A 16463-nucleotide genomic window follows, 5' to 3' on the forward strand; every position below is an offset into this window, starting at 1 on the left:
ACAGCGCCTGGACTCTCCAAGAGTGGCGTAGTCTGGCGAATGTCAGCAATTGGTCAACTTCACCTCCTAACACCACTCAACATCCGACGAAAATCACAGATGGTTGCAAAATCAGCTAAGATGGGTGCAGGACTGTGAAATGCGGCTGTTTATCCAATCAACCCAGTATCTGAACAGCTGCGAACTTTCTTTGAACCTTGCGCCTGTCCCTTTCCCAAAAACCTAAATAATTAGCCTGTTCAGGAGACTGACTTCCTCGCACTGAAGACCATCACGCCAACATTCCCTCCCATCTCCGCCTTGCTGGACTGAAAATGTCTTCAGCATTGAGCAAGCGCCAGCAGGCTCGTCATGAGAGAACCCTACAGGAACTCATAAGAAGTGTCCCCGGAAATGACCGCTGCGCAGACTGTGAGGCGCGTAATCCTGGTACGCTTTCCTTCCACGACCATACATCACAACAGTCACCAAACAATGGACTTGAGCTAACATTCGGCCGATAATTGACGCTAGCATGGGCAAGCTGGAACGTGAGTACATAACGCTCTCTACTCGTCTTACCTCCCTGTCCTCCCAGAACCAACCCGAACGCTACAAAGTCCAAAGTCTTTCGAGATAGATCATCCGTGGCGAGCAATTGCTAACGTGTCGTCTTCGAGGTAACAACAGCTTGGGATCTTCCTATGTATGCGCTGTGCGGGCCTTCATCGCAAGCTCGGAACCCATATTTCCAAAGTGAAGTCATTAAGCATGGATACCTGGTCTCAAGATCAAGTGGATGTGAGTTGATTTCTCGCTGGTCTTGTCGAGATAAATTGCTGATACCGCGTTAAAGAATATGAAAAGAAATGGCAACGCGGTAGTGAACAAGGTGTACAATCCAAAACATATCAAGCCGCCGATACCGATAGATGCCGACGAGGTTGATCCGGCAATGGAGCGTTTCATTCGCAAGAAATACGAATCCAAGGTCCTCGAGGACGGAAAGCCCAAGATCCCCAGCCGGGAGGATCCGAGCTATGTTACGAAGCACGTCGAAGACTCTCCTCCACCGCTGCCTCCGAAGCCAAGCAGAAAGTTTGGGTTTGGTTTCCGATCGTCCTCCTCACACTCTGGATCCAATAAGTCGTCTCCCCGCCGTGAATCTTTCGGCTCCATCTCTCAAAATTCGACGCTACACAGCAACAAGCCATCCCGTTCGCTGGGATTCAGTTTCAACGATCCTAGTGGCTCTCTTGAATCCAAACTAGCTGTGTTACGAAACATGGGGTTCCCTGATGATAAGCGGAATGCAACGATTCTCAAAGGTTTAAATGGCGACGTTGAAAAGACGATCGATGCATTAGTGAGACTGGGAGAAGGAAATGGATCTACTTCCCGATCCCGTACACCGGTCTTGAAAACGCCCACAAGCGCCAAGTTTTCCGATTCATATGACCCAACCGGCTCGAGCAATCCATTTGATAAAATGGGGTCTTCATCATCGCGAAGCTCTGCTGGAATATCGATTAATCGTCGAGAATCTCATAGCACAACGAGCAGTTCTGATGAAGCGGCCGCAAGAAAGCTCGCTCCTTATAATCCCTTCGGTGTTCCTCCATCGCAACAAGCTCCAACACAAACGCTCGAGCAGTCCTTCCAAAATCTACAAGTGTCCCAGCCTTTGTTTCCAAACATGACTGGGGGGTATCCCAGCCAGCAGGGTCAAGCTACCTACCGGCACTATCAGCAGTCTATGACGCCTCCGGTTACGATGGCATCTCAGAGCGGCTTTGCTGTATCTCCCGGTAGCTTAAACGGCAGTTACAATCCTTTTTTCCAAAGTTCTTCAGCCGTTGACGGTGTAGCTGGTGCTGTTTATCCGTCTCAATCACAGAATCTATCCCCAACGAATCCATTCTTTTCCCAAGCAGCACCCCCAAACAACTTCCAACTTCAGCTTCCCGATCTACGACAGCCTGCACAAATCAGCAGTACATCTGAAGTATTTCAGCTCCAGCATGCTAATACTATGCCAATGATGTCCACCTCTTCCTTTGATAACCCCCCGCAACATCAACAACCGCCACCGTTTCCCCAAAGTGCTCCAATCACACCAGTACATTCGACAAATATGCCATTTTTCCAGAATCCATACGCCCAGCAACAACAGCAATACTTTCAACCACAACAACCTAACCGGATGGATAAGTCCAGCATCCTCGCTCTCTATAACTTTTCCAAACCTCCTCCAACTATTCCTGAACAACCCCAACCGCAATCTCAACCTGATACTGTCGTTCCCCAAACCCAGCAATCAACAAATCCCTTTCCCTTACCTTCAAGCAACCAAGCAACCTCGCCTCAGCCACCTCAACCGTCTACTACCGGGGGTCGAAACCCTTTTTTCACCTCGTCAAACGCAAATACAGGTTTAACAAACAATCCACTCGGGAGCGGTGCCAATTCTCAGCCTGCGAACCCAACTTATATCCGAACGCATATGAGCCAGGAGAGTATGGACATCGGCCGGGCACAGAGTGGACGGCATAGTCCTGATGTGTTCGCGAGTTTAAGTGCTAGATACGGGTAAAAAAAATGAACAAGGTCGAAGGGCAAATTGAATGAAGACATTGGGACTTTCTTTCTGCTTATGCTTTTGTTTTCCCTCACATATTGTAACTTTCCCATTCCCTTCTTGGCGGTGATTGGTTAGTATTTTCCGGCCCTTTTGGCATATTTTCTCTTTTTTTTTTTTGATTCATAATTACTATTTTGATGAAGATATTTGCCTCCTTTCAATGTATAAGCCGCCTCATGGTTGCTTTACTTCGTGGTGGTGGAGAGAATAGTTGAGTTGCCTTTTTTTTGGGAATCATCTCCGGATCTCCTTCCCGCTCCGGCTTCTCGTCCGCGTGAAGCCATCGCCTTCAATTCTTTTCTTAAGATGTGATACCCATACTCCTTTTTAATCCCTTTCCTCCTTTAAAACTCTCCTTTTGTTTCCATTTTGTTTTGATAATTGAATCCCTAACTGGTATTTTTTTTTCCCTCCCTGTCCCTTTTGGCTTCAATGTCAATACTTATCTTTTTCGCATTCCCTTTGGTTCAGCTCTGGGACCTCTTTCCTATCAGCCCATGAGCATCGCGGAAGGTATATTTAATCAGGATGACGATGGTGTAGCATTGGATCGGGATCCGCCTAATTCCTATTTCATTTGTTTTGACATGAGGCATCGCACACACGGGCGCCAAGTTGAATAAAGTGGGCATTAAAATGTTGGTATATATGTATGTACATACATTTGGAATGAGAAGCGGGAAAAGAAAAAAGAGAAAAGAATGGAAGAGAAAAGAAAATGAAAGGAGAAGTGTTATCAAAATGTTCCCTTGGTCATCAAGACCACAGATCCGACGACTCTAGCTCCGACTTGTCACTGACAATCTTATCGTACCACGCCTTCATGACTTGAGACCAGGACGGTTTTCGGCTCTTCTCCCAAGGCCACGACCATCGACGCGAACGCACGCTCCCCTCCCAGGGTAAAGTCATGGTGAAGGAGTTCCTCGACTTCCGACTCCAGCTCATAGGCAGCGAAAACGTCGGAATCCATCCACCGCCGCCACGTCTCCCTTTCTTCCCTCCTCTCCAAACTCCCGTGCTTTCTTTTCCCAGCTGCTCGATGATCTTGTCGAACTGCTTTGCTTTACTCTTCATGAGAGCCTCCCAGCCGTCGTCGTGAAGGTGAACCCGTCTGTTCTTTTCGCGCCATTCGCGCTGGACGGCGGGATCCAGACACCAGATGATCATGTCCCCTTTCCTTCGCCAGTCATCGTGCCAGGCTGTGTTCCAAGTGCGATAGCATTCAGCGTATGACGATGCCCTGAGCAAGGACTTGATCGTTGGCTCTAGTTGGGCAAAGAACACGAGGTAGTCAGGCCAATTGTGTTTGTGGTCTCTAGTGGCATCGGCTTCGCCGGGGGATTTGCTTGGTTGCTTTGCTTGATAGGTTGGAGTGTGCGGGAAGTGTCTTAGGCCACCGACCATGTTTGTACGTAAGAATGATGACGGATCGGCATAGAACTGATCGGCTTCATCAATATATGCTGCACGTTGTGATTCGTTGAAGTTAACAGGGGGTTCGCAGGACAAAGCCCAGGCTTCAATCGACGGGAAAACAAAGTGAGATCTCCACGGAGTGCTATGGCATGGCATCAAAAAACCTACGGTTAGGCCTTGCGCGGGCCTGACTGGGGCAGAAAAAAGGGAGGAAACAGGAGGTTGTGGTCGGGATCCCTGGATATTGGCTTCAACAGAAACCCGTTCGCTCTGGTGCCTTATGTACTCGAATACCTTTGAAGGCCCAGAAGCATGCGACACTGAGGTGTAAAACGCGACAATCAAGTTCACAAGAATGAGGAAGCTAAGCAGTAACCTGCGGGGTAGATATGACCCAGCAGTGTAGGAGATTGCTGGTTCAAAGAATTTGGACAAGGGGGGTGCTGTAAGAATGTGGAGAGAAGGAAGAATCGGGTAGATGAAACGAACTTCTTTATGTGAAATCAGGGAGAGAATCGCGGGCATTGCGATACAAACAATGCCGAGCTGTCGTCGGATGGATGCCCCTAGACCCCCCGATTGCTTGAAAGGAGCAGCAAGAGCACTCGATAGCCCAGCCAATGTGAATGGCAACGCTGTTGTTAGCAGGAGTGGATATCCTTGCGACAAGTAATAATGCCAATCATTTCTTCCATAGAATACTGCTAAGGATTGAGCTATATTGAAATAAAGGAACTTGAACGGCGGTAGCGTCCAAGATCCATAGTATATCCGATCTGCCAGCAGGGATAGCGAAAGGACAGAGAACCTAAAATAATATTAGACATTATTCTGCCCTGCGTTCTATCATGAGTTAACATACCCGCAACAAAAGGCTTCCCAGACAAGAGCCACGTGCTTCTCACACAGAAGCCCTTCGCGGGAACTAATGTTGCAGATAGTGAATATTGCCAGGCAGAACCAGATTATGAGGTTCGTTGGCCGCAAGATACACGCAAAGGCGGCCAGTAGTAGGCAGTACCGCAATTTAGTCCGGTCGTGGGTGATTCTTCTGGCTTGGCCCTGTGCCTGACGGCTGGAAAATTCTGCTACATTCCACTGCCAGGGCCAGTGAGACAACGCAGCAGCTGTCAGGGTGGTCTCGAGACAGTTTGACAACGTCCGCGTCGAGCAAAACCATTGCCATGGGCTCAGGACACTCAAACAAAGCTAAACGCATTAGCTTTCCAAGCCATTTATTCCTTGAACAAACAACGTACAGCCCATCGGGTATTATAACTGTCCGCCCCGTATATCGTTCCAGCCAGTTTCCAAGTGTAGTAGTCTCCCAGCGCAGCAATAACACCCTGTGCAGTTTTCGGGGCAGCGACTAAGAGATCGGCGCGACTAAGAGGTGACAGGCGTAGCTGACGACTTATCTGGTCGGCAACCCAATACACGGCCGCGAAAATATACGGGTGTATCGAGGATCGGAGGTGGTGCTTCCATTCCTGAGGGTGTAAAGTCGCGCTCAGTCAGCCTTAGTCTCCCATGCAGTCTTGATTAAAAGTGATGTGTATACCCAGGTAATCCATGCGCCACTCTCCTTCCCGAATGCTATCTGCCATGCTGGCTCTAATGACTGGAAGAATTCGTCCGGCTGGAAAAAGGTCCTGACACACAAGGCATTCAGGATCCTAAAGGCGACGAGGAAAAGGAGGATATCGCGCGAAGGTCTTTGTTCAAAGCGGCGATGAACGCGTTGAGCTCTTCGTCTCAGCGTCTCAAAGGACGATCCAAGACCGGGATCCCTTCCGTCTGTCCCTGTGGACGAGCCCGATAATTCTGCAGACGAGGCCGACATATCCCAGGCACGCTCATGGCGGGACGTGCGAAGGAAGCGCTTGAAGTCGGCGAAGGGCCCAAGGAAGAGGAGCGCTGATTCCGCAAATTCTCGTTGGTCGCAAATCTCCGCCCGCACGCACTTGACTTGTCTCCCCCTGGAGCGGTGCGCCAATGATGTCAAGGGGTGGCAAATACCCGGAGCCAAGAGCTCTTCCGCCGGCGAAGGGAAAATTCACCGGATGGGCAAGCCTAACAGGACAGGAGGGATTCCAATCAGATGACCAATAATGACACGTCTCGCAACTCCCGCCAGATTTGCGAGGGGCAGCGAAAAGTTATTTTGCCTTTGCCCGGAGCCGGACGTCTTGTTCCTTGTAGCGAGTGGAGAGACGGTGGATGCCACTTGCACTTAGAGGTTTAGCTGGAAAAGGATACCGTCGGAAGGAATCCAGACTTCGAGCCACTGAGCGATTCACGCTTGGATGCTGCGTATATATACTGCGCTTTGGGCTCACATGAAGATGGCAATCCTGCATTTGTCCTTTTTGCTTTCGGTAGAGTTCTTAAATAGCTCGCTGACGACTGGATAGCTGCTGATCTCTTTTGCAGTTCTATAAACCAGCTGACCCCCCCGGACCCCGCCATCGATCTATCATCGACTGGCCTCCCCTCTCTCCTAGCCCTGAACTTCACCTATCACCAACCCTGTATTGTCTCTGATCCATCCCTAGCCAATATTCAGACCTGAAGCTCCCCCTCTCTCTCACTGCTTAGTTCCAACCCTACCCGTCCAACCATGTCGTCTGCATACCACGCTTCCTCAACCCAAGCGGCCATCTCTGCCGAAGACGAGTTCGCTGCACATAACTACCATCCGCTCCCTGTCGTCTTTGCTCGTGCATCCGGAGTGTCGGTCTGGGACCCTGAAGGGCGTCACTACCTTGATTTCCTCTCCGCCTACTCTGCCGTCAACCAAGGACATTGCCACCCAGAGCTGGTCAAGGCTCTGTGTGAGCAAGCAGCAACTCTAACTCTCAGCTCTCGGGCCTTCTACAATGATGTCTTCCCCAGATTTGCAGAATTCGTCACGAAGTACTTTGGCTATGATATGGTTCTCCCGATGAACACGGGCGCCGAAGCCGTGGAAACTGCTATCAAAATCGCCAGAAAGTGGGGCTATAAGGTCAAAGGCATCCCTCAGAATGAAGCCATTGTGTTGAGTGTTGAAAACAATTTCCACGGCCGGACTGTCAGTGAACCCCTAGCCCCTTGCTTTGTGGCGTAACTTTGGTGTTAACTAGGCTGTACTCCTTAGTTTGCTGCCATTTCCATGTCCACGGACCCTGAGTCCAGAGACAACTACGGACCTTACTTACCAAACATTGGAAGTAAAATCCCTGGAACAGATAAACCCATCACATACAACGACAAGCAAGCGTTGCGTGAGGCCTTCGAGGCCGCTGGCCCTAAGATCGCCGCTTTCTTGGTGGAGCCAATCCAAGGTGAAGCCGGCATTGTGGTCCCCGACGAGGACTACCTTCAGGAAGCCCGTGCTCTCTGCGACAAACACAATGCTCTCCTCATTTGCGACGAAATCCAAACAGGTATTGCTAGAACAGGGAAACTGCTTTGCCAGGAATGGAGCGGAATCAGGGGAGACTTGGTCCTCCTCGGCAAAGCAATTTCAGGAGGAATGTACCCCGTCTCATGCGTCCTGGGGCACAAAGATGTTATGCTTACGATTGAACCTGGCACACACGGCTCGACATATGGTGGCAACCCACTGGGCTGTGCAGTTGCTTATCGAGCACTGGAGGTTATTCGTGATGAGAAGATGACCGAGCGTGCCGAGAAATTTGGTAAAATATTCCGAGATGGTCTCAATGCCCTCAACAACCCCATCATCCAAACGGTCCGTGGCCGTGGCCTGTTGAATGCTATTGTTGTCGACGAGTCCAAGACCGGAGGCCGCACTGCCTGGGACCTGTGCATGATTATGAAAGAAAAGGGCTTATTGGTGAGTAGCCTCGACTCATGGGAATCATATCAAGATCTAACCTTGTGATTTTAGGCTAAGCCAACTCATCAAAACATCATTCGGTTTGCACCACCATTGGTGATCACTGATGAGCAGATGAAACAGGCTCTAAGCATCATTGAGGAGTCCTTGAAAGAGCTCAAAGCCTGAAAGAAACAAATATTCTCTGATGCCCAAAGGGAGTAGCAAAGTTAGTGATGTTCGCTAATATGCGCTGCTTCCTGCGCTCTCGCTAACACCACGAGTGTTTTACTGCTAGCATTATCGGTTCCAGTATACTATACTTATTGTTTGGATAGGATTGGGGTTTCTTTGGCCAATGAATGATGTTCATGAAATATAATGATATACATGCCCCAAACAAATGAAAAGTTTTGAACCTTTCATGGTAGTTCTTGGGTTCGGGTTCCTTGGTTCTCCTACAGTGTAAATCGAACTGACCACCTTGCGTTGGAACATTGGAAGGCAGTGTTAACTGTTAATTTGTAGCGTGACAGATTACCTTGAGAGCTGATAATTTGTTTTCTCACACAATATATTGCAAAGTTGAGCTGTATTGATCTCTTGACCTTGTAAATCAAGATTGAAGATGATAAACAAATGTTCTGGCGATGCGGGGCTTTGTTGTTTCACCCGCTTGGTGGCTTTCTTAGATATCCATGGTATCACATTGTTAACAGTGTGTTTCAGGGCCTGGCTAAGATATATGAATATTGACAAAATTATCAACGCCCCAACGTAGTTAGGTGGTGCATATATGAGCTTCTTCCCAAGGGCTTCCGTCCATGAAAAGGGAGGATCGACATTTATCAGATCTCACCCCGTAACCGAAAACGGGCTCTAGGCCTTCTTGGTGGAAGCTTGTCTGGGATTGACTTGCGATACTGGTGGGGTTCAGAAAGAGGAGGTGGTTAGATCCGGAGGATTGTTCACGAACCAAGCTGTGGGAGATGAAACTGTTGAGCGTCTTATATATATATCTATGTGTGCTATGCAGCTGTAGCCCTGGTTTGCTCCCCTTCATGCCCTTTAACCATGCCAGCTTCCTCCTTCCGTCTTTTCGACCGGATTACGGAGTACAGAGTATGAGCAACGCTTCAGGGTCGGCTAACTAGCGCTGGGTCAATGAGCAATCGGTGACCCAATCGCAATACTTGCTTATCAAGCCAAACTCCACATGGAACCCTCCGCTCTCCTTTCTCTGAAACCAGGTTTGTTACCTCATAGAAAAGCAACACGTCCGTCGCTCCGTCGCCCGTCGTCATGTCCGTTCGAACCCCCGCGCTATAGAGATATTGTAGGAGCAGTTTGACCGGGCAGTGGACGCTTAACGACGATCCGAGAACTCGTTCTTTTGGATATTTGGGATGGTGTCCCATGGGCCAGGCTGCGCAATGGGAAAAATCGCCACAGCCCCGGCCCCTTGCTGGTAGCAGTCATCCTGCCTTGAAGCCATTGGGGCGCTACACCGAAATTCGTGGCAGATGGGGGACAGATCGTTAGCGAAAAGAGTGGAACCGCACCGCGCATAACCTTGGGTTTGGTCGGCAAAGTCGGCCCCAAGTTATGCGCGTCCGGGGGCATATTTTGTCAGCAATAACAGCGGCATAACTAAATAACTTAGTCAATGTGTGTTCTCCGCTGCCACTATTAACTGCCGCCAGGAGTTGGTAAAAAAATTTTTTCACCTTTTGCTATCAACCAAAAAAAAAGGATGAAACTATGCTGAAATCTCACCTTACCTCTGTCACCCTTTCCTCTGATATTGATTCTATAAGACTGTTCTGAATGGTTTATGATGCTGTTTGTCCTGACGTCATCGGCCCACAGCAACTCATTTTTCCTGCGAAAGGTGACACTGCATGAGCAGTGAAGCACAGCCAGCATGGCCGCTTCAGGACATGACAAAGATGTGGAAACGCAATCACGCTTGGAGCAGCAGTCTTCCTTGGTATCATCCGAGCCTGTACCACTTGCAAGGGTATTCGTCGGGTCGAGCGATGAGAAGGATTCGCAAAATGCTTCCAGTAGCACAGCCGGCTCTGTAACCAGCGATAAAATTGAAGAAAGGCACAACACAACTGCATTGGCTCAAAGAAAAACAAGATGGTATACAAAACTCAATCCGTTGAGGCTCCGGCAGCCGCCTCCCATACCAGAAGAGCGAACGGTATCAAGAGAATACAAGGCTGGAATCTTAAGTCTCATAACATTCCAATGGATGAGCCCGCTGATGATGGTGAGGCGCCTTTATCTTTTCTTAGAATTCAATCTATTTACGCCACTTGAAAGTTTCCAACCGAATATCTCTACAACCCGCTAATTGCTAGCATAGACGGGCTATTTGCGCCCACTTGAATTGCAAGATATCTGGCTGGTCAACCCAGAGAGATCAGTGGATATCCTATCAGAGAGATTAAATTCCTCGTTCAGGAGACGAGTCGAACGTGGGGACCGTTACCCGCTGCTTTGGGCTATCTATGAGACCTTCAAATTCGAATTCTGGCTCGGAGGCGTTTGCCAAGTTTTTTCGTCTCTTCTACAGGCGTTTACCCCTTATCTAACAAGGTACTTGATCGCCTTTGCCACAGATGCATACATTGCAAAATTCACAGGCCGTCCAGAACCACATGTCGGACGTGGAATTGGGATTGCGGTCGGCATATGTGTGATGCAGGTTTTCCAGAGCTTGACTACGAGTCAATTTTTCTTCCACGGAATGATGGTAGGGGGTCAGTCTCGAGCAGCACTGGTGAACGCTATTTTTGCAAAGGCGACAAAGCTCTCTGGTAGAGCGAAAGCCGGCGGGAGAGAAAACCCCCATTGTGAAGCAAACGAATCCGATGAAGCAGAGCTTCAAACTGCCAGAGATGGAGTTATCAGAGAGATTCCCGAAAAGAAGGCTGGAAAACAGAGACCTAAACCGAAGATATCGGCAAAGACTGCTGCTAATATCGCTGGAGATGGAAGCGGATGGAGCAATGGAAAGATTGTCGCGCTGATGAGTATCGACACCGATCGGATTGACAAAGCTCTTGGATTGTTTCATTTGCTCTGGACATCCCCGATCATTATTATTGTCGCCCTTATTCTTCTATTGGTCAATATAGGATACAGTGCTCTCTCGGGATATGCATTACTGATTTTAGGCGTGCCATTACTTACTTACTCTATCAGATCGCTGATTATTCGGCGCCAGCGCATCAATGTAATAACGGATCAGCGAGTATCCCTCACGCAAGAAATCCTGCAGGCAGTCAGGTTCGTCAAATTCTTTGGTTGGGAGAGCAGCTTTTTGGATAGACTAAAGGATATCCGAACGCGAGAGATTACGGCTATTCAGTTCGTCCTCTCTATTCGCAATGCGATTTTGTGTGTTTCATTGTCGCTTCCTGTTTTTGCCTCAATGTTGGCCTTCATAACTTATGCCCTCACGAATCACGAACTTACTCCTGCGCCGATCTTCTCATCTCTGGCGCTTTTCAATACTCTTCGCTTGCCATTGAACATGCTTCCTCTGGTGATTGGCCAGGTAACAGATGCCTGGACAGCGATTTGCCGAATTCAAGAATTTCTCCTTGCCGAAGAACAAAAGGATGATATCAAGTGGAACAAAACCATGGACAATGCGCTGGAGCTGAAAGATGCGTCATTCACGTGGGAAAGGCTGCCCACTGATCCAGACGAGAGCGAGAAAGCCAACAGAAAAGGGGGTAAGAAAGGAAAATATCACAGCAAGGGGCCTCAACTGCCTTTGGAGGAGAGTGGTCAAGGAACAGATTCCGGTACCAAAAGCCCCAGTGAACCGTTCAAGCTTAGCGATTTGAATTTTACTGCTGGTCGAAACGAGCTTCTTGCCGTTATTGGGACAGTAGGTTCCGGAAAGACGTCACTTTTGGCTGCAATTGCAGGAGATATGAGATTAACTGGTGGCGAAGTGACTATGGGTGCCTCACGAGCGTTCTGCCCGCAGTATGCATGGATCCAGAACGCAACCTTGAAGGAAAACATCCTCTTTGGCAAAGAATACGACAAGGTTTGGTACGATGAAGTTATTGAGGCGTGCGCCTTACGAGCAGATCTTGAAATGCTTCCGGCTGGCGACAAAACAGAAATCGGCGAACGAGGCATCACGATTTCCGGCGGACAGAAGCAGCGATTGAATATCGCTAGGGCTATTTATTTTAACGCTGACCTTGTTCTGATGGATGACCCGCTATCAGCTGTTGATGCCCATGTTGGTCGGCATATTATGGATAACGCGATTTGTGGCTTGCTTAAAGACAAGTGCCGGATCCTAGCGACGCATCAGCTACATGTTCTTAATCGTTGCGATAGAATTATTCTCATGAATGATGGCCGCATAGAGTCAGTGGACACCTTCGATAATCTTATGCGTGACAGCGAGCTATTTCAAAGGTTGATGGCAACAACTTCTCAAGAGGAGGAAAAGGAAAATGAAAAAAAGGAAAATGATGAGATAGAAGAGGAAGAAAAGCCAGACGAGAAGACGAAATCTTCCAAACAGCCAGCTATGCTGATGCAGCAGGAGGAGCGAGCTGTAGACTCTGTGAGTTGGAAAGTGTGGTGGGCATATATCTCATCATTTGGGTGGCCTACTAATTTTCCTCTCATCGTCATCTTCCTGCTCCTATGCAACGGCGCGAACATCGTCACAAGTCTGTGGTTGTCCTACTGGACTTCGGATAAATTTAACCTCCCGCAAGGGGAATATATGGGCATATATGCAGCTTTGGGGGCTTCACAAGCAATCTTAATGTATGGATTCTCTACGATCCTTACAACTAGTGGGACAAACGCCAGTAAGAGCATGTTGCAAAAGGCAATGACACGAGTTTTAAGAGCTCCGATGTCCTTTTTCGATACGACACCTCTTGGACGCATTACCAATCGTTTTTCAAAGGACATCCACACCATGGATAACGACCTGTGTGATGCCATGCGGATATATTACCTAACTTTCACCATGATCATCTCAGTCATGGTACTAATCATTGTCTTTTACCACTTCGTAAGTATCTTTGTTTCCGCTTCAATTGATATCGCCAAAGGCTAACAGGACCAAAGTTTGCTGTGGCCCTCGTTCCGCTTCTTGTTCTTTTCCTGCTGGCGGCGAATTTCTACAGAGCTTCTGCCCGAGAAATGAAACGGCACGAAGCCGTTCTTCGATCCGTTGTGTTTGCGCAATTTGGCGAAGCTGTTTCAGGCACTGCATCAATCAGAGCATATGGCCTCCAAGATCACTTCATTAAGCGAATTCGCGCCGCAATCGATAATATGAATAGCGCATATTTTCTCACTTTCTCGAACCAACGATGGTTGAGTATCAGACTAGATGCGGTTGGCTGTCTCATGGTTTTCGTTACGGGGATCCTAGTTGTTACTTCGAGATTCGATGTCGAGCCTAGTATTTCCGGATTGGTTCTCTCCTACATCCTTGCTATCTTCCAAATGCTGCAGTTTACCGTGCGCCAGCTGGCTGAAGTTGAGAATAACATGAACGCTACAGAACGAATACATTATTACGGGACCCAACTGGAGGAGGAAGCACCCCTCCATATGCGGGAACTAGACAAAACCTGGCCATCAAGGGGGGAAATCACTTTCTCCAACGTACAAATGCGATATAGAGAGGGGCTTCCTCTCGTTCTTCAAGGTTTAAACATGAAAATACAGGGTGGTGAACGGATCGGAATTGTTGGACGGACTGGAGCCGGCAAGTCCAGCATCATGTCCGCTCTATTTCGACTCACGGAACTCTCCGGTGGAAGTATCGAGATCGACGGTATTGACATCTCCACAATTGGCCTTCATGATCTTCGTTCGCGATTAGCAATTATTCCTCAAGATCCAACTCTTTTCCGGGGAACCGTTCGATCAAATCTCGACCCTTTTAACCAATACAGCGACCTTGAGCTCTGGTCCGCCCTGCGAAAGGCAGATCTCGTCGGAGAGGGCCCCACATCCAATGAACAGGAACCAGCAGAGACTGCCAAAAACGCAAACCAGCCACAACAGCGCATTCATCTTGACTCTCCTGTCGAAGAAGAGGGGTTGAACTTCTCTCTCGGCCAGCGACAGCTCATGGCCCTTGCCCGTGCTCTGGTGCGCGACTCCCGTATTATCGTGTGTGACGAAGCGACTTCGTCTGTGGATTTTGAAACGGACCAGAAGATCCAAAAGACTATGGCGCAAGGATTTGAAGGCAAGACCTTGCTATGCATTGCCCACCGGCTGCGCACAATTATCAACTATGATCGTATTTGCGTGATGGCCCAGGGACGAATTGCAGAATTTGACACTCCACTGGCGTTGTGGGAAATGGGAGGGATATTCCGTGGAATGTGTGATCGGAGTGGGATTATAAGAGATGATTTCTTTGCACAGTGAAGCACTTAAATGGGAATTAGATCAGATATACGGAGTATAACCACTTCGTATGGCTCATCAAAAGTGGGCCATTGGTTGGGAACAGATCTTGGTACCTCATTTTTATTTTCTGTTGATATAAAAGACCTACCTCCCAGCAGGTTTCGTAAATACTGATAGAATATGAAAATAGATTATTTCATGCATTTTTTTCATCAAATTCATATGGTCTTTGGGCCAAAAAGGCTGATTAAAAATCCTGCGTGACCCTGTCCGAAGTAGAAGACCTTAATCGTACTACGGAGCATTCACTCTAGGTCCCTGACTAGCGAGATGAGTCTCCTCTGGAAAAGCCTCCTTGCTGCAGCTTTTTGTTTTTTCGACAAAGCTAGTTTCGGCTGTGAGGGTTGATCAGGCTGCGCCAAACCCTGAAGCACAATATGTTTCGATTTCCTAGGATAGAGAGCGTTTTTCCACTTTGCATACCCAAAAGACACAATCTTCAGCAAAAGACATACTCGTGTACTATTTTCTTTACGGCTACCACGTCCGATCCAAACTCAGTTGGTGCGATGGCTACTGACTTGAGATAAATTTGAGACTGTAAGATACATTCGCCATCAACATGGCCCCTGGGTATAATAAATCGTTTAATTTAGGGCTGGCATGGCTGAACGTTCCAATTTTTTCACGCCTAGGGTGCTTGGACAGATGAGACGGACCACGCTTTATTGATTCTTCTTGTATTGCATCACAATGGCAAGACACTTTCACCTAATGACCTGGCGGGGCGATTGAAAATCTGGGTCTATCAAGGACTGCGAGCATTAGACAGACCCACCACTTGGCTTTGGGAAAACGGTTGGCTCAGTAAGCGATCTGTGAACTCCGTTCCCATGATCATCTCTGCTCACAACTTGAAGGTGGTCCTGGACAAAGAATACCTAACTGATCCTGCTGCGACTGCCTATAGACATTGGGTCGATTCAGGTAGGAAAATCGCACCTAATGGCTCATTGATGCGCACTCATCCACTTGGCATCGTGTGTCTTGGGTTCTCTTTGGATCAGACCTGTCGCGTTGCGACGGCTTTCTCTGCGATTACTCATGCGGATCCAAGATGTACCCTGGCATGTTGCATATCGACTGGCCTCATACGGGGCATCTTGAGAGGAGAGATATTGGGCAAGTCCGATGTCGACGATGTGATCGAATGTGTTTATCAATGGGTTGACACCTGGGCGAAATGTCGTCGGGCGGATTGGGGGAATTTAAAGTCGAACAAGAGGCGAGAATTCGAAGACGGTGAATTGCTCGACCGACAGGAATTCAACAAACACGTTCAGGCACAAATTTTTGAAGAGCTTCAGCTAGACGACTCGATGAAAATAGGCTACGTTTATAAGTGCCTCGGGGCCGCAATTTTGAGTCTACGCATGGGAATGCGCCAAGCGCCATACGACGCAGCAGCAACCACGGTGACGGCAGCACTCCCGTATCCAACGATATTTGAAAACATAATAACCGAACTCACACTCGCTGCTGGTGACGCAGACACTAATGCGTGCGCGGCTGGAGCTCTCGGGGGCTGCTGGCTTGGGTATGGTGCGCTCCCATCCCACTGGCGAGATGGTATGCGGGATATTAACTGGTTGGTCCAAAAATGTAATGGGCTTATTCAAGTCCTGGAAGTGAGCAGCGAGCCAAAACTGAAGTACCGAGGCAGAGACGACCCAGATACGCATCCAGATGGTGGGAAGGGGCTGATGAGCAAAGAGGAGCGAGAGGAAAGGGACCGTAATTTCATGATGAAGCACATGGAGAAACAGGAGAAAGGTGTGGAGCAAGAGAAGAATAGGCTGGAAAAAGAGAGGAAGCAGAAGCAAAGGCTTTGGGGAGGAATGCTTGGGCAGCTTATTGGACAATAGTATTGGTAAAGCTACCTCATATACAGCACCAAAATATCAAGAGCCAGTCCCTGTGACCTTGTAAATAACTTTTTTTGCATAAAGCCATGAGGTCATTTACGCCCTTAAAACACGGGAAGCTCATCCCTCGTATCTCGATCAAACACCAAACCTGTATGGTTCACCCACTGTTACCCAGCAGAGACTCTCATGACACGTTGTGGTCGCTCTCCAATGTCAATTTTCACGCATTACAGAGTAGACT

General features: G+C 48.4%; 6 protein-coding genes across 6 annotated transcripts; 4 read left to right on the forward strand and 2 right to left on the reverse strand.

Annotated features, from left to right (window-relative positions):
• The first annotated feature begins 108 nt into the window (after nucleotides 1-108).
• On the forward strand, nucleotides 109-3312 carry CIMG_07964 (GTPase activating protein for Arf). Its single transcript, XM_001240800.2, has 4 exons — nucleotides 109-429; nucleotides 514-530; nucleotides 670-780; nucleotides 836-3312. Exons 1-4 carry the CDS (start codon nucleotides 315-317, stop codon nucleotides 2570-2572), a joined length of 1980 nt encoding a protein of 659 aa, XP_001240801.1. The 5' UTR covers nucleotides 109-314; the 3' UTR covers nucleotides 2573-3312.
• Nucleotides 3230-6132, reverse strand: CIMG_07963 (GPI mannosyltransferase 3). Its single transcript, XM_001240799.2, has 4 exons — nucleotides 5601-6132; nucleotides 5299-5529; nucleotides 4902-5248; nucleotides 3230-4847 (listed from the first exon to the last, which is right to left on the reverse strand). The coding sequence occupies exons 1-4, from the start codon at nucleotides 5880-5882 to the stop codon at nucleotides 3377-3379; spliced, it is 2331 nt and encodes a 776-aa protein (XP_001240800.1). The 5' UTR covers nucleotides 5883-6132; the 3' UTR covers nucleotides 3230-3376.
• Nucleotides 6133-6390: 258 nt separating this feature from the next.
• CIMG_07962 (ornithine aminotransferase) lies at nucleotides 6391-8230 on the forward strand. The gene is made up of 3 exons (XM_001240798.2): nucleotides 6391-7112; nucleotides 7179-7880; nucleotides 7935-8230. Exons 1-3 carry the CDS (start codon nucleotides 6660-6662, stop codon nucleotides 8049-8051), a joined length of 1272 nt encoding a protein of 423 aa, XP_001240799.1. The 5' UTR covers nucleotides 6391-6659; the 3' UTR covers nucleotides 8052-8230.
• A 702-nt stretch (nucleotides 8231-8932) lies between these two features.
• Nucleotides 8933-10082, reverse strand: CIMG_13282 (uncharacterized protein). Its single transcript, XM_004445062.1, has 2 exons — nucleotides 9644-10082; nucleotides 8933-9512 (listed from the first exon to the last, which is right to left on the reverse strand). Exon 2 carries the CDS (start codon nucleotides 9483-9485, stop codon nucleotides 9186-9188), a length of 300 nt encoding a protein of 99 aa, XP_004445119.1. The 5' UTR covers nucleotides 9486-9512; nucleotides 9644-10082; the 3' UTR covers nucleotides 8933-9185.
• Nucleotides 9595-14508, forward strand: CIMG_07960 (ABC multidrug transporter). The gene is made up of 3 exons (XM_001240796.2): nucleotides 9595-10140; nucleotides 10237-12933; nucleotides 12990-14508. The coding sequence occupies exons 1-3, from the start codon at nucleotides 9787-9789 to the stop codon at nucleotides 14310-14312; spliced, it is 4374 nt and encodes a 1457-aa protein (XP_001240797.2). The 5' UTR covers nucleotides 9595-9786; the 3' UTR covers nucleotides 14313-14508.
• Nucleotides 14509-14916: 408 nt separating this feature from the next.
• Nucleotides 14917-16219, forward strand: CIMG_07959 (uncharacterized protein; the record flags this gene model as incomplete). The annotated part of the gene is made up of 2 exons (XM_001240795.2): nucleotides 14917-14967; nucleotides 14990-16219. The coding sequence occupies 2 exons, from the start codon at nucleotides 14917-14919 to the stop codon at nucleotides 16217-16219; spliced, it is 1281 nt and encodes a 426-aa protein (XP_001240796.2).
• Between the last annotated feature and the right edge of the window lie 244 nt (nucleotides 16220-16463).

This window comes from Coccidioides immitis (genome assembly GCF_000149335.2).
Source record: "Coccidioides immitis RS genomic scaffold supercont3.3, whole genome shotgun sequence".
Classification (NCBI taxonomy): Eukaryota; Fungi; Ascomycota; class Eurotiomycetes; order Onygenales; family Onygenaceae; genus Coccidioides; species Coccidioides immitis.

Bases quoted from the DNA above. Each gene is read 5' to 3' on its own strand.
- CIMG_07964 (XM_001240800.2), top strand. From the start codon at position 315: ATGTCTTCAGCATTGAGCAAGCGCCAGCAGGCTCGTCATGAGAGAACC. The intron at 781-835 runs GTGAGTTGATTT...ACCGCGTTAAAG, and splicing joins GGTCTCAAGATCAAGTGGAT to AATATGAAAAGAAATGGCAA.
- CIMG_07960 (XM_001240796.2), top strand. From the start codon at position 9,787: ATGGCCGCTTCAGGACATGACAAAGATGTGGAAACGCAATCACGCTTG. The intron at 10,141-10,236 runs GTGAGGCGCCTT...TTGCTAGCATAG, and splicing joins GGATGAGCCCGCTGATGATG to ACGGGCTATTTGCGCCCACT. The intron at 12,934-12,989 runs GTAAGTATCTTT...ACAGGACCAAAG, and splicing joins TCATTGTCTTTTACCACTTC to TTTGCTGTGGCCCTCGTTCC.
- CIMG_07963 (XM_001240799.2), bottom strand. From the start codon at position 5,882: ATGTCGGCCTCGTCTGCAGAATTATCGGGCTCGTCCACAGGGACAGAC. The intron at 5,249-5,298 runs GTACGTTGTTTG...TAATGCGTTTAG, and splicing joins GTTATAATACCCGATGGGCT to CTTTGTTTGAGTGTCCTGAG. The intron at 4,848-4,901 runs GTATGTTAACTC...ATATTATTTTAG, and splicing joins TGGGAAGCCTTTTGTTGCGG to GTTCTCTGTCCTTTCGCTAT.
- CIMG_13282 (XM_004445062.1), bottom strand. From the start codon at position 9,485: ATGCCCCCGGACGCGCATAACTTGGGGCCGACTTTGCCGACCAAACCC.
- CIMG_07962 (XM_001240798.2), top strand. From the start codon at position 6,660: ATGTCGTCTGCATACCACGCTTCCTCAACCCAAGCGGCCATCTCTGCC. The intron at 7,113-7,178 runs GTCAGTGAACCC...TGTACTCCTTAG, and splicing joins ACAATTTCCACGGCCGGACT to TTTGCTGCCATTTCCATGTC. The intron at 7,881-7,934 runs GTGAGTAGCCTC...TTGTGATTTTAG, and splicing joins TGAAAGAAAAGGGCTTATTG to GCTAAGCCAACTCATCAAAA.